At 37.2% G+C, this 16,346-nt stretch overlaps 2 protein-coding genes across 3 annotated transcripts in view; both read left to right on the forward strand.

Moving 5' to 3' along the window:
* The window catches only part of LOC142340612 (uncharacterized), a 355,986-nt gene extending 349,307 nt beyond the window's left edge, over window positions 1-6,679 (forward strand). For both annotated transcript variants that reach the window (XM_075391300.1, XM_075391301.1), the window contains 3 exons: window positions 1,596-1,773; window positions 2,315-2,564; window positions 6,423-6,679. In XM_075391300.1, coding sequence (XP_075247415.1) covers window positions 1,596-1,773; window positions 2,315-2,564; window positions 6,423-6,571 — 577 coding nt within the window. In that variant the 3' untranslated portion in view covers window positions 6,572-6,679. The remainder of the gene's footprint in view (window positions 1-1,595; window positions 1,774-2,314; window positions 2,565-6,422) is intronic.
* A 1,831-nt stretch (window positions 6,680-8,510) lies between these two features.
* Window positions 8,511-15,956, forward strand: LOC142340613 (uncharacterized). The gene is made up of 2 exons (XM_075391302.1): window positions 8,511-8,967; window positions 13,911-15,956. Exons 1-2 carry the CDS (start codon window positions 8,667-8,669, stop codon window positions 15,860-15,862), a joined length of 2,253 nt encoding a protein of 750 aa, XP_075247417.1. The 5' UTR covers window positions 8,511-8,666; the 3' UTR covers window positions 15,863-15,956.
* The last annotated feature ends 390 nt before the right edge of the window (window positions 15,957-16,346 follow it).

A 16,346-nucleotide genomic window follows, 5' to 3' on the forward strand; every position in this document is an offset into this window, starting at 1 on the left:
TTGGAACGGTTTCTGATTAATAATGCAATTCAGTTTTGTTTTGTTTCGCTTGATGTTGTTGCTACAGGTTTTCGGAAGTCAGCTACTTCCGTCCAGTTTGATGATGATTATGATGCTGGGCTTATGTTAACGAGAGGTCACAATGTCCTTGACAAAACTGGAGTAGAATCAAGCGATACTTTTCATTTGATCTCAGAAGGGGTGGGAGGGGGGAGGGGGGGGGGGGGTGATGAGCTGTGTTTAATTGTCCCTTAATTTAGAATACTTTTTGTCTTCAAATAAAGTTTCCCAATTTTATTGTGTATAATTTTTTATTGCTTGATGTTCTTTGGAGTAACGCAAATCAAAATCAGAAAAATGCATTTCTTCACTGAAAACACGTTTTTCAGCTTTAAGTTCTGTCTATGTGTATGGGAATTTCTGGAATTTGGCCTTCGGGTACTGAAGACTTTCTGCATTTTAAAACCTACACGTACCTATTTTTAATATAGGTTGACCTGACTTTTTGATGAGGTGATAACCTGTACGCATAGCGATTGTAGATGTCAGCCAGAATTTTGTAGTAACTTTGCAGAGGCGTGTAAACGTTTTTAAAACACGCATTGTGCAAGTTCACTGCATTGGAAATTCCGAGACTGCTTATAGGAACTTCTGGCATTTTAAAACTGGAAATTGCTCATCTTTAAGTATAGGTTTTGTGGCTCTGCTTGAAGTCACCAAGAACTTCTGGCTTTTATCGGCATCCGCAAAGTGGTTTGAAATAATAATCCAAAATTATGAAGAAGTGACTTTTGCAGTCACGTAACCTTGCGTAAAGCACCTTGCACGTTTTAAAATAAGGAAAATCTTTGAAAGTCGGCTTCTGTCTATGTATCTAGCAACTTCTGACACTGGAGACTTTCATCATGTTATAACGTGCACGTGCGTGTTTTAATTGCTCTAGAACGAAGTTTGAAGCAATTATTGTAACCGTGTGTGTCTTTTTTATGCAAAATTTTTGGATTTCTCAAGTGCCTTGACTTTTTCACACTTTTTTTGTTTTTTATTTTTGAGTGATCACAATTGCTCTCACTCAAAAACAAATTTTGTTGCTAAAATAAAAAAAATTAAAAGATAGGAAATTATAAGGACCTGATAGCCGAGTGCTTAATACTACTGTCGAGAACTCAGCAGGTTGCAGGTTGTGTGCGAAGCACTCCTTAGTCGGATTTTTTTTGCACTCATAAAGAAAAATTTATCTAGGCTACAGCCCTCGAAAAAAATTGCCCCGACTGTCGTTTGAGAGCAATTTGTCCGACGTTAGTCGGTTGATGTTTTGACTTATGAAGTGACTTTTATGTCCTTGACGTTTTGAGCTTTGCGTGATCTAAATGGCTCTTTCACAATTTGAAGCAGGTGATTTCAAGTGGCGGAAGAAATTGGTTTCCTTTTTTCACTCTAATAGTCCCCCCCCCCGACTGAAGCAGGCTAGAATAGAATGGAGCCTTTAGAAGTCGTTCAAGATCATTTCGTCCGACGTTAGTAGAGTCAGTTGTTTTTCACGTGTTTGACTAGAATATAAAAAAAATAGGTGACCTGATTACACTTCGCTGCAGGTACGACAAATTCGTGAAACCATCAGTTGACGTCACAGACTACAGGACAGAAGTGTCAGGAATAACCGCAGGCCAGTTAGTGGATAAGGGAGAACCACTACAGACTGTTCAGAAAGAAGTTGCTCAATTGCTTAAAGGCAGGGTGGTGGTTGGACATGCACTGCGCAATGACTTCAAGGCATGAAATGCTTTTTGAGACCCCCCCCCCCCCCAACCATGTAATGCAACCATCAATTATCCATATTTGTTTACCCTTTTAATTGCATTTGTGATAAACAGTTTCATCATAAGACCAAACCATTATCAATGTAAACACGCGCTCCGGTGTGTTCACACTGGTTTATGAGAACTCAAAAGTAGTTTTCTTCTCAGGGAAGGGGAGAAGTAATTAAAACACTCACGTGCATATTTTAAAATGCCGAAAGTCTGCAGTGCCAGAAGTCTAAATGCCAGAAGTTGCAACTTAGCCAGAAGTTGACTTCCGTTGACTTTCGTCATTTTAAAACGTGCGCGTTTCGTGTTTTAAGCATGGTTAAGTGACTCTGCAGAAGTCACTTCGAAATTCTGACTTAATATCTCGAGCCGCTTCGCGGTTCTCGAGAAACGCCAGAAGTTCTCAGTGACTTCAAGTAGAGTCACTTAACCGTTACAGAGTTCACAAATATGGTTTCAACTGAATAGATTTGATACGGTTATTATAAACGGTTGACCGTTTTTAGGTGTTGTTTCTGCAGCATCCGAAGACTGACACTCGAGATACTACTCTTTACCCACCTTTTCGTAAATTGGGCACCCCTGGGAGTCGCCGGCCTCCCGCGCTCCGGGCTCTGGCTGAGAAGCTGCTGGGTATTCAGATCCAAACTGGAGAGCATGACTCAGTCCAGGATGCACAGGTCGCAATGAAACTCTACATGAAGCACAGAGGGGGATGGGAACAGTGGCTGAACAGGAGAATGTCAAAGTTAAAAAGTTAGCAGATTAAGTCGTCAAATTCACGCCCGAATACTGCAGTGCTCTTTGCTCACTAGAATGGAACCACTAAGTGGAAAAAAAGAATATTTAGTGTATTGGAGACATAAAATGCCACTTATGCGAAAATTTGAAGTGATTTGGCTGCTGAGAAAGATTTGAAGAGGGAATCAAGATAGTGTTCATTAATAGCCGCGAAGCGATAGCGGCTATTATTGGGGACATCGTGTTTTTTTTTTACAATTCAAAGAATTTGAATTGTATTGGGGCGCTGTCTTTAAAGATCTATTCACACATTTTCATGATTTTTGAAGTCAAATTGGAGTGGTGATTTTGGTCACGCCGAAACAGGAAATGGAGCGAGTGGTTTTGCGGCGTGAATTTTTTTCGCTCTAATTTTAAAGTAGAGTGAGAAAACGGTGCTTGAACAAAAATTCGGTTTCTCGTTAGTGGTTTTTTGTTCACATGCTTCAATTTCACTCTGATTTTTACTGTTTTTCGATTTTTTGGATCGGATTTTTTTCTAAATAGTTTTCCCAATCCATTCACAGCTCATTCTGGACCTAGTTTTATGTTAGAATCAAAATTACATATCTCACTAGTGGTTTTTTGTTCTCCCTAGCAGCATTTTGACATTGATTTTCTGTTTTTTTTTTGTTTTTTTTATCTGATTTTTTCTAGAAATGGTTTTCCCAATTCACTCATTGTCCATTCTAGATCTATTTGTTTGTTAAGTCAATGAAAATTCTTTGAATTGTACGTCAGGACTTGTCCTGCTATGTTTTTTTTAATTCGTCGTCTCCATCGATGATTCTTACAACCTGACTTCTTGGAATCGACTTCTTGGAATTGACTTCACTTCTATTCCTTTGCAGTTAAAATTTGTGTACGTGACGTCATTTCTGCTTTTAGGTCAATTGCGTGACTTACCTCACTCGAAAAAAATGACTTCTGAACTCACTTATGAAACTTTAAATTTTATGAATTTTTTAATTAAAAATCAATAGTGTGCATCTAAGTAGTTGCAAACTTATGCCCTAGTTCTTGAATATTAATCTTGAGTTTTTGATTTCGAATATCAATTTTGAAAAAGCTGTCCTTATAGACCTATGTGTCATAAAATTGACAGTCCGAATCTAACCTAAAAAGTCTAGTGGTCTATTAAAGGACTCCTGGTCGATCTGTCTATCTTATTTCTTTAGTTGTTTCAACTCATGGAAGGCCACAAGCGTTTATCGCGGCTATTTTCCGGCGATCTGCCGGCTATGTTTTTATTCATGCTGCTGTTAGGGAGCGAGAAATTGAAGTTTGAAAAAATTTTTGCGATAAAATTTTTTGTCCTCGTTCGTTCAGTTAACTAAATTTTTACAATGAAAAGGCTTCAATAGGTTTCATTACTATTATAAAAGTTCTGAATTTCTAGTTAATTAAAAGGAGTTTAACTGTAATTTGGTGGTTTTGGAGCTTTTTTTTAAAAAAATTGTCTGTTAGAGATTTTTGGCTCATTGTTGTATTATTGCATTTTTGGGAATTGAAGAGACGCATACTGATTGTAGACAAGCTATGATGCTTTGTATGTTGTTGAGCACTGATGGACCTTTGTTACGCTATTTGATAAAAACTGCCGTTTTTTGCTGCATGCGAAATACGGTTTAGTATTTGACAATCAGAGATTCAGACTTATTCCACTATTCATTTTACGTAAATTATCGGCAAAATCTTTTTTTTTGGTTGTCGACTCATTTTTTGTTAGTTGCTAAACGCCCTCTCGAACAATATGGCGTCCACACTTACACACTTGTGGGCGTACACGCACACCGACAGAGCCGGGTCATTAAGACTTAGTGCGTTAAGTTATCATAGTTTAATGGAGTAAAGTCAACTGATAATAGTAGCGAAGTTATTGTCACACAATTTGTAGGCTATTTTTACCCTACTTATTGAATCTCATGAAACTGCGGATCAGAATAGAGCAAAATTTGACACCTGGAAAAGAGTTTGGTGGTCTGTTTTGCAAAATTTTGAATAGATGCAATAGCTAAGTGGAGCCATTACTTGCTTTCTCTTTGTATTTGTTTCGTCGAGATTCTTGTTACGATCATATGCCGTCACCGTTACTTCAATTTGTTCTTTCATGCAATTTTTTAGTGAATTGCGTGCATAACGTCATTGTCACTTTTATTAAAGCCATTTTGTTCATTCGCGTGAATAGTTTTTTGTTCACGAGACTTTCACTCTCAAAATGACTTTTCTTTTCCCAAATCGATTGTGCTAACTTTACATAGAAGAGTTGTAGTATTTTGAGGATATCTTAAGCATAGCTGAATTGCGGTGATCTTAGTTTTTGTTCCTAAGTCTGACGCTCTTTTTCGTTTTAAATTTTTTCACGCCGCAAATTTCAAAAGAGCACTTTTGTTGATCTTTTCATGTCGCTTTTTCACTGCTCTTTGTGCTACTTTTGTGTGTGACGTCATTTCTTAAACTAATTGGTGGTTAATTTTAAACTGAACTGTGTGATAAATTTTTTGATCCTAACTGACTTTCCTCGCTTTCTAAATGGTTTCTGATTTTGTTAAGGTCACGTCAATAAAGATCGCTCCAACATCTTTAAAGACCAGTATAGGGCTCTTGTATAATGATTAATTTTAATAGTACAGCATAACCGAAATAACGAATTTGAATTTTTTGAAAAGAAATTTTTGGTTTTTAAAACGTCTTCAGAAAGGTCGGCAACAGCAGCAATTCAATTCTATCTGTTGCTATCTTTATTCTACATCACGTAGGGCTGTTTCGCGGCTATCTGCCGGCTATGTTTGACATTTCAAACGTTAACGTAAAAAGTTTAGAAAGTTAGCAAATCCTCTAAATTGTTTTCTTTGTGGATCTATTGTCCTTCTTGCCTGCTGAATCAAGTTTTCTGTTGGATGTTTTCGTTTATTGTGCATTAATTCATTTGAGACCTATTTTATTTTTTTAAATTAGGTTCTCTTCGTTTTGATTCTCGTCTTAATTGTGATCTTTTTCTTTATACAGAGATTGAGCTTATGCTATCAATGTTGCGCCAGGTTTTGGGTGTCTTTTGAGTCCTTGAAGTGATATTCACGAACTGTCCTGGTATGTTTTTCTCTTCTTTCAATTGTCATATTTTTTTGTCAATTTTGACCTCATTCATTGTTTCAATCGATTGCAGAGTTATTTCATCAATGATATGTTATATATAGTTAATGTCAAGATAAGAAGCGCAAACTCAACTGAAATGAACCATTGAACGTCTGTCATTGAGTTTAGTTTCAACAAATTATTAGAGTTAATTAGAGCAAATGTCAAATGACATTAGTACTTTGCTTATTTATAATTGTTCGCAAGCGAAGTTTTCTGCGATTATTTTAGTCCTTTTGACCTTTTTTGATGTCATTTTATGCTCGATCGATTTTTCATCTGACCATTTGAGTTTTCTAGTTTAGCTGCCTGATTTTTGCCTGATCTAAACTCATAGCTCTGATTCAGGAATTATAGCCGCTATCTTAATTCGTCGCGACAGTTTACCGCAAAAAAGTCAAATCAAAAGTATGCAAAATTTGGTTTAATTATAAATCTGAGTGGTGATCTATATTAAGCTCTAATACACCATTTTGAGGCACAATGAAGGCACATGAAATAAGGCACCATTGACCCCAGTCTGTCGGTTGAGAGCAATTCGACCAACTAGAGTCTTGCTTTATCTAATCACACCTGAACTGCGAGCTAAATGAATTAAACAATTTGGAAAAAGCAGGCTCTGAATTTGCACCTAGAGCTTACAGCTTTTGGCTTTCATATTTTTTCTAAAATTCAATAATGCCATTTTATTTGTTTTAGGCAAGCAGAAAAAACAGAAAACAGAGGATGCTGATGACAATGAAGATATACCTAGACAGGATGCTGAAGTTGTAAGAGTTAGAAAACAGAAGAAACAAAGACTGAAGAGAACTAAAAAACGACACAACAAACAAGAATTACCTAAATAGCTAAATAAGTTTCTCTTCAGTATTTTGCGTTATTTGAGCCCAATAATACTTTTATTTGAAGTAGTAGAAGGTATTATGCTAAATAAAACATGTCTGGGTCAGGCTCTTGTGTCGTTTTTTATAGCTCCGAAACTGTAAGTTGGGCGTAGCTATATTACGGTGTCGGTGGGTTTTTTACAATCCGAAGAATTTGAATTATATTGGGGGCGCTGTCTTCTGTTCATACTTTTTAAACAAATTGGAGAAGTGATTTTCGTGAAGCCGAAACAGGAAGTGGAGCGGAAAAGGGAATGGCTTTGCGGGGCAATTGTTTTTCACTCCAATTTGGTAAAGTGAGAAAACGGTGTTCGGACAAAAATTTGCTTTATGAATTGTGGTTTTTTGCTCACATGCTATAATTTGGCTTTTTTCACCTTTTTAATAACATTTTTTCCAAGTTGTTTTCTCAATTCATCTTTTGTTCATTCTAGGTCTAGTCTTTTATTTAGTCAATAAGAATTCTCGAAATTGCGACAGGACTTGTTCTGCTATTTTCGTTTCTTCGTCTGACGCTCTTCGTTTTACATTTGTTCACACAGCAAAGCTGAAAAATTCAAATTTTCTTAATTACTTTTTTCTCTCACTAAAGGCATTTGCGCGCCTGACGTCATTTCTCACATTCTTTAGCAAAACGTGTTAGGTCATTCGCGTGATTAGATTTTAATCGGCCGTGACTTACCTCAATAAAATGACTTTCGCACTTTGAAAGCTTAAGGTGGAAGGAACTCATAGGTGTAATAAAAGTTCCTAATAAAATTTATCGCTGAATGTTTCTTCATCGCTTTTTGAGCGGCGTCGAGAAATTTTTCGACTTAAAGCTTAAATCTGTTTTATGCGGCATGCAAGTCTATTTCGCAGTTATTTAGGCATTCTGCTGGCTAAGTTAATGCTGGCCAATGATCGTACAATTTGTGTCAATGTTAATGCAAAATTTGGGCAGAGTTTTCAAATGGCTAGCTGAAGACCTCAATTGTTGATTAATTTTTGTAAACGTAATTATTGTAAATTGTAAAACGTAAATAGTAATTATTGTAAACGTGTGTGTGTGTTTTTGTGCGAATCTTCGCATGACCGTTTTTTGACTTTTCGAGTGAATTTTACGTCCTTGACTTTTCTGCGTTTCGCGTGATCTAGAGTTCTCTCTCATTCACAATTTCTAGAGTTCACAAGCAGCTGAACTCAATTGGCGGCAATTTAATGCTAAAAGTCAAATGATAAGTGCGCTAAAACTGGTGCCAGTTTCCCCACTTTAAATCCTAATAGTGGTATATATTAACCTCTAATGAGCTTATGTGAAGCCCCCTAGCGAATTTTTTAGTCCCATTCAGGCTCCCCCCACTGCAATTGCTGCAATTGATTAGAGCTCCCACTAGTTGTTTGAGTGCAATTCTTCCGAAGTTCGTCGGATTTTTTGTGACATTTAGTGTCAATTATATGATCTCGAACACCATTTTAAGCGAAGATTGTAAATGAGTAAGTTTTTTGTTTGCTTATGCACATTTTTTAACAACTAAGAAAATTTATTAAAAAATGCAATACGTTCTCCGTAGCGTTGATTTACCTTGTAAGAAATTGTGCTTTGAAGTTTTCTCGTTACTGATGCCGCTCACAGAAACGCGACGTACAATTTACCCAAAATGTCGATAATAAAAATTAGATAATTCGTCGGCTTAATTTGTAATCTGATTAATACCTTAAGAGTAACCACTTGACACAATACCTCTCAACTTAGCAACTCAAATTGATTGCACGATACACAGACTGGGTTCATTCAAGTCATAGTTTAGTTAAGTCTTTGAGTTCGAATTGACTGTTAGAGTTGTGAACGTGGTCGAAAGGGCGTTTCAGGTTATTGGTCGACGTCTTATGAGATTTAAATGACAGGTTTTGCAATAGCGACTAAGCTAATATGATCAACTGCCATGGTTTGTACTCTTTACGTGCCTGAGAAATTGAAATAGGCGTGAAGGTCACAATCAAAACTTAATTTTAGTAAAACGTATTAAGTTACCACCGTACAATTATCGTACAAAAGTTGTCAAAATTGGGCTATTAAATGATATTTTCATGTCTTCAGATAACATTTGTACATAGTTCTTTTTCAAGAACCGCACCCAACATGCAATCGAACCCTGAGTATTCAGTAACGGTGATAGGTCGGTCAGGACCGGCAGAACAGGAGAAGGTGTTGGCATCTGGAATCGATTCCTATCCGACACATTCGATGTTCAATTTGGAGACGCCTTATTATCCGATAACACCAGACGTGCCTGATAAATGTCCAGAGTGTGGCTATCACGTGCGCATGTCGCTCAAGTATGACCATGATGTATTCCACAAAGCACTTAAGACTTTAGGTGTGTCTGGGTTTTGGCATGAGTCACACAACTTGTGCTGTGAGTTGGAATGAAATGTTTGCAAAAGAAAAATTTTAGATGGTTGGTCCATTTGGTTGATAATTTTCTTTTGAAAAAAATGGGTTCCATTGAAAATAATTCAAAATGTAGTTCAGTTCTGAAATTGGTCGTTAATGGTTCTAGAACGAAGTTTGAAGCAGTAATTTTAGTCAGTCATGTCTGTCTTTGGCGCAAAATGCTTGCTTGACCGTTTTTAAGATAGCTTGCTTCAGCTGAAGAATTTCTTAAAAAGAAATGGGGTAAATCGGTAACTCCGTACAGTTATGTTAGAGCCTCTATGGGCTTTTAGTGTAAGGTTCACCGACGCTGCTGAAAAAGCAGCACTTCATAATGTTAAGGGCATTTTTCTCGTGTTGTAGAGTTTATAACTTTATATTTTTTTATTTAATATTTATAGCCGCGCAGCGACAGCGTGTACCGTAATTTAAGTTGTAAACGTAAACGTTGAAAACGTGTTGGTCTTTTTTATCCAAATTTTTTGCTTGACGGTTTTTACGCTTTCCTTTTAGAACATTCTTTGACTTCTCAAGTGACTTTTTCACACTTTCGTTCTTCATTTTTGAGTGAACTCTACTGTTCTCACTCCGAAGTAAAGCTTGTAATATATAGAAATATTATGTAATAGAAAATCGATGACGGAATAGCAAAACTAAGGGCCTGATAGCCGAGTGCGCAGTGCTTCTGGTGAGGGATAGGCAGGTCCATTGTTCGAATCCCGGTGTGGTCAACTAGTTTTGCACCCATCAAGAAAAATTTATCTAGGCTATAGCCCCTGAATTAAATTGCCTCGCCTGTCTTTCAGGAGCAATTCTTCCGACATTAGTCGCTTTATGTTTATTAATTTAAGAGCAGTTTTGTCATCTTCTGGTTTTCGTGACAAAGTATGGGTGGCGTGCAGTAATTTGGGTGGCGTGCCTTTTGACTGCAGTAATTTAGGGTGTAATGCAAACATCGAAAAGGATATTCTGGTGTATAATAGAAATAGTAGATGATGGACAAATGTGCGGAGCGGAGAGGAAAGCCTTGTTTGTTTGTACAAGCAGCTTTTTGGATGAGATCCCGAAAGCAATCAGCAAAGAAATTTGTTAATTCATTAACAATTCGGGTGTGTAGTGCCATTTCTTCAAATTAGCTATTAAGTATAAACTCCGACTTTGTAGTCGGCGTTTACACTAAAAAGCTATTTTTGGTCTAAGTTATTAATGGTTATTGTTTTGCCTTTGTGAAACGGTTCTGAGTCGTTTAATCGCGTTTATATATTTTTTGCTTTCTCGTTTTAGAAAAATTTGATGTATTTTGTAGTTTAAAATAGCCACCCTCATTTTCTCAGACGGCTATCACAGTGGGCCTATTTTTTTACAATTTAATAAGAGTTTGAATTGTACTGGTGCGCAGTCTTCTTATACTCGAACAAGAGTAATGGTGATCTATTTTTTTAAATCGGTGACTTCTCGCAATGTGACGTACTTTTTGGGTAACTGTGATTCATATAGTGAAGTAAAAACGAACTATTTTTAGAGGATGTTTTGTTTAGATGAAGTCATGCCGAACGTGAAAAGAAATGTTTAGGTCAGTCTCCTGAACAAAAGTCAAAAGCAGAGAGAGAATTAAGAGTGGTTTTTGTTCATTCATTGTTCTGAGAGGGAGGTAGAGAGAAAAGAAAAATAGGTTTCAAAAAATTTTGCGCTAAACGACTGATGTTTTTTATCGTGTTTGGTTTTAGTTTCGTTCAGCCAAATCTGTTTGTCTCAATGGGACCATCTGAAGCAAATATTAGAATTTTAGATGCAATTTTCAGCCACTCTTGCTTTTATCCTGTTGTCCGTTTTTTGGCAGTTTCTTTAGTCTTCAAATTCTATAGCATTTGGGGTTTTTTGAATTGAGTTTTCAGTGGTTTCGGCGATCTTTCCATTTGATTGATATTAATTTTCGTTGTGCTTTTGCAAATTGATTTTTATCGAATTTCTTTCGATTTAGTTTTTTTAAACCATATCTTCTGATTTTAAGCTTCTTGAAATTTCTTTTCTTGTTCACTGTTCCATCTGGAGTTTTTTTTTACAGGTACTGCTGCCGAATAGTGAGCGGAACTGCAGGGTTGAACAGTGAGGGTTTTTTACTGGAATGAATGATCTCTTTCTTAATTGCCGCGTCAGTAATTCCAGGCGTCTATCATCGCGGTCCTGATTTTTTTTACTTCGTCTAACAGATTTTTGTTTCGTCTTACCCTGACTTCTTGGAATTGACTTTTTCAATGACTTCAGTGACTTCTACTGCTTCGCAGTTAAAATTTTTGTTCGTCACATCATTTCTGCTTTTAGTTAATTGTGTGACTTACCTCTCTCAAAAATGACTTCTGAAAACACTTAATGAACTTAAATTTGTATGAAAATGTACTAGTTAAAGATCAAAAGTGTGCATCCAAGTAGTGCAAAACGTATAGGTCCTAATTCTTGAGTATTAAGAGTCTGGTCAGTCTGTTTATCTTATTTCTTTAGTTGTTTCAACTCATGGAAGGCCACAAGCGTCTATCGCGGCTATTTTCCGGCAATCGGACGGTTATGTTTTTAGCTTTTTGCGGTTTCCCGTGTTCAATTGTTATTTCTTTGGTCTAAATGTAATTAGATGGGTCACTGATTGAGGGACATTTTTTCAAAGGATGTTTCCAAAAAAAATGTGGGAAAATACCACGGTGGCTCTTTGTAGGTTTTTTGTTTAAATATTTTTGATTCTTCCTCTTCCCTCGGTTTTTTCTATGTACGGTTTCTGTTGTTTTTCTATCAGTTGGTATTATTGAATGGAAACTGTTTTCTGCTAACAGTTGTTTCGGACAGTGTTTTTTTCCATTAATGTAATTAAGTAGGAGAGTAATTCTATTTAGTATCGGGTCTAAATGGATATCTACTCCGTCGGATCCGGGTATGCTTTTTTTTACATCTGATCACTCTTTTCAAACTTTTCTTGTCACCAAGAAATCAGATTTTAATTGACTTTTATTGCGCTAGAATAATAAAAGAAGCGAAAGTGACTACTTTTTTGGCGTGGTTATTTCTAACTGCTTTTAAACTGAAATGAGAAATTGGTGTCTGAACGGATCTCCGGTTTTTGAGAGCGAACTTTTTTTTACGTGCGGCAATTTGACTTGTAATTGATGATTTTCTCCATTTTCCAAACAAATTATTTTAAGCTGATACTTGTGTTCCAATAAGGCACATAGGCAGTTGTTTACGACCGCTCAAAAGGCAATTATTGGTTTTTGAAAGATTTGACGCTTTTTAGTTTCGTGAAATATATGCGGTTTTTTGGATTTTGCCTGTTTTTGTAGTTTTTATTTTTCTCTCACCTAATCTTGCAAATGGCAGCTCTTTTTGGCTCTCTCTTCAGTCATTTTTGAACCTATTTAATTGCTTCATTTGCATCCAACATCTTAATTTTAACACATATTGTTATTAAATTTCGTTAAATTTTGTTGAATGTAGTTTGTGTACTTCCAGTGGTTTTCTACAACGTTGGTTTGCTTTAAAACTTTTTCGAGGTTGACGTCGTTAGACCTAATAACTTCTACAAACATCTCTTTGAAACAAACGCATGTAAAGCAAATTGTCAATTTCCCAAAACAAAGTCAAAAGTAGAAACGGGGATAAACCCATAAAGCCCATTTTACATGCCTGTTACGTGAACTTATTAATAAATTTTATTTTTCTTGTATACCATCTCTAAAGCTTTTTGTCTTTGATACTAGCCCTTGTATCGTCTCGTTAGGAAACGGGCTTGTCTGTAACTACAAAAAGAACTCAAAAGAGTTTGCTTTTGAAAATTGCTTTTAGTAAAACTATCAATCTTTTCATTTTCTGTTCTTTCAATCTCAATCTCGGGTTTATGGGAATCACTTGCTGTTATTTTCCAGAAGTCTAGCGGGTATCTTTGTTGTCCGCGATTTAGTTAGCTGAGCTTGAGTCTGAGTCGTTGCTGGAGTCTCGTGGCTAGCAAATGTTTCAAAATCTGTTGAGTGTATATGAAACTAGAAATGCCGATGGTGATAGATGGTTACACAATATACCCAATGCCAAAATACTCAATGAGCCAATTTCTCCAGTGTCATTATGCACAACTTATTTCCTTTGATCTTTTCGTTCAATGATTCGATTACAAGCATGTTTAATTAAGCTGATAATTTAATCCCAGGTTCAGTTGTGATAGTTTTATATCAAGTCCCGGGCCGCTGAGATATGGCAATGGTCCGAAGGCTAGCCAAAGGCACTAAAAATATTATGCTCAATAATTGTTCTGGTAGTTTCGTTACGAGGATTAAATGTTGTATATATTTTGGGTATTGTCACATTGGGTATTTTGGCAGTAGGTATTTTGTCCTTACACTATAAAAAATTATGTACTTTTGTTGATACTTTTGTCGAGGAGTGAAGAGAATATCGACAGTGGTTCGTCCTGTCATATTGAAGATCTAATTTGTGGTTCGGGAGAAGTAAAAGTGCAGAAATTATTAATTCAAGGGTGATGTTTTGAAGCAGTTTAGTTTATTCACTTTTTAACGAAGCTGTTGGGCAATCTGGCTTGCATGTTGGTTCATAGTTTTTAATTCTTTTGTTTTGGTACAAGAGTTGCACTGCAATAATTTTTTATCCGTTGCTGGGATAAGTTAGGATATAGTTCCTATAATATGAAAAGATTTTAACAAATATTCACGAGCTTATTTAGAACTCGGACTGACAATGCTTTTATAAGCAACGGTTTCATTTACAAACGTAAATTCAGAACCCTAACACTTTGAGTTGGCTTTGTTATTTTTCAAAATTAAGTTAAGCTGATAAAGAGCACTATATATGGTAAGTTTTGACTGTTGACTGGTCATGTCAAAACCCTCCCAGGCTACAGTGGCAGTGATTGGCCTTCCGAAATATCTACTCTTGTTGAACGCCGACAAAAAATTGTTCAAGAGGCAGTAAACAAATTGAAAATTTCACGAAAGACAAAGAAAAAGGATACAAAAGCTTGGGCATACAAGAATCGGTTTCTAAAGTTTGTTAACGATGTCAACGTAGCCTTTTCTGTGGTTAAAATGTATGTCGAAGACGAATACGAAGTTGGTCAAAAACCTCATTCGACCGTTTTTGTGGCCGGCAAAACGAATGTCACAATTCCTTACAAGGAAACTGGTTCAAATGTGTTGCTTGCGGCGACCCTCAACGAGCCTAATGTTCGATGGCAAACCTCTTTGATGAATAATTCGGTATATTTAGACGATCTATTTGATGATCCGGGTTTTCTCGATGACTCAGCGTTCTTTGAGGAAGCGACTGAGAATGCACAGACCAGCTTCGGGAGTCCTCGGGAAAGACGACCTGTTCAGTTCGTAGGGGTTTATTCGGGATACAATGGCGAAGCTGCGTCGAATTTATGTTATTCAAGATTTCACCAACTGTTAGGATCTCAATTTGCGACTTTGATGACGAAAAACTGGTCTGAACGCGAATGGAGTGCATTGACTACTGAAGTCAGCAAGAATAGAATGACGAAATTAGGCGACAATCAGTACGCAAAAGATATCAAGAAGTGTTTTGTGGACACGTTTCAGCAAATTGATGACTTTGCATGTATGGGCGAAGGGGAACATAGTTCGGTCAGGTGGTCTGGTGTCTCAATTTCGACCTGCTTGTTTGAGAAGATTGGCGAAACTTCGTTTGTTCATGTTGCAAACTGTGGCGACAACCGGGTCATCGCATGTCGCGATGGTGAGGCAGTAAGATTGAACAAAGTGCATAATTTATCACATAAATCAGAAAGAGATCGGATTAAAGAAAAGCCAGAGTGCTTGAAGTACATGAGGAAAGTGGAAACAACCCACGCTACGCGAGGAATCGGAAACCTCGGAGACAAGATATTGCGCCAAGTTGTCGTGCCGGTACCATCATGTGCGTCTTACGTCATCGATGATTCCACTGAGTTTATTCTGATTGGCTCACGAGGACTGTTCAACGTACTAACCGAGGCGCAATGCGTTAAGATTTGCAAGAGCGTTTTGCCGAAGTATTTTGTAGAAATCAAACGCAGCGTTGAGGAGCATTTGGTGTCAGAGGATGAGGAGGAAACGATAAGAAACAAAACAGTCACTTTTCAGAGTCCGAGTCGCCTTCAAGAGATCTTGCAAAGCCGTAGCAAGAACGCCGAAGGTGATATCAATTACAGTCCAATCGACAACGAAGAGGAAGATATTGAGCATGATGACCCGAAGAATGACGTATTCCATGTTGCGGATGTAACGGGAGCGGACAGCGAAACGAATAAAATAAATGATACAGCAAATAATGAAACGTCGAAGGAAGATTCTGACGCCAACGCAAATGAAATTGACAAATCTGATGACGTAGAAAAGAAAAATGACCGTGACGTCATCAGCTCAACCACTCGGAGTGCAGAAAGTCCTACAAAAACTGTAAACAGTGATGATTCTGACAATATTAACCCCAATAATAACGACGATGATGAAAGCTCTGAAGGGTCTCCAATTGTATCACGCATTCATACTCCTTCAAGCACAGAATCTTCGGGCTCAAAAAAGTCACCAACAAAGGGATTCCGGGTTAGTAACTCGGAGGTCTTTAAAGGTCTGTCGTTGAAAGCTCTAAGAGGTGAACTGTCGAATGTGACTGTAGATGCGAAAACAGATTGGTACCAGTATCTGCCCTCAATGGCCAAAAGTATATGTGAGAAGCTGTGTTTGAGTGCTATGAAGAATGGCTGTAAGGAGAATGTCACCTGTGCAATTGTCTTTTTGCCTGCCATTAGAAAGAGAGTCGAGTTTGACTCAGAAACTATTTGATAATCAATTCACTCTGATAAATTAATCATTTGCAATTGTAAATATCCAGCTTGTAAATACTGTATTATAGATGGAACAGTTCTATTCTTCTCTATGGTTTCAACTTATAAGGTCAAACGTCCCGATTGCAACAAGAATATTTTTTTGGCACGGTAAATTGGATTTATTCTGTTTTGCCCCCCCCCCCCCCCCACCTTAGTGAGCTGAAATTTTTTACGCCCCCCAGGAGCACGTGCTATTTTCTTACATAGTAACGTGCTATATAACAACATATAATTTGTAACGGGGGGTCATAAAAACACTGGGGGAGGGCAAAACAGAATAGATCCGGTAAATTAGTTAGTGGCTTATATTGTTTTAGTCGTCGATCCGACTTTTTGTTGCGCCAATGATTTTGACCGCTCGTTTTTTAATAGTTGTGAACTTGTAAGCTGGCTGGATCTCTATTGCGTACTCTTGGTTTTTTTATTTCGACACCTGATGC

Source organism: Convolutriloba macropyga, chromosome 6 (genome assembly GCF_964194025.1).
Source record: "Convolutriloba macropyga chromosome 6, txConMacr16.3, whole genome shotgun sequence".
NCBI lineage: Eukaryota > Metazoa > Xenacoelomorpha > Acoela > Convolutidae > Convolutriloba > Convolutriloba macropyga.

Excerpts from the sequence above, each read along its gene's own strand:
- LOC142340613 (XM_075391302.1), top strand. The coding sequence starts at position 8,667 with ATGATATTTTCATGTCTTCAGATAACATTTGTACATAGTTCTTTTTCA. Across the intron at positions 8,968-13,910 it reads CAAAGCACTTAAGACTTTAG|GCTACAGTGGCAGTGATTGG; the intron begins GTGTGTCTGGGT and ends AAACCCTCCCAG.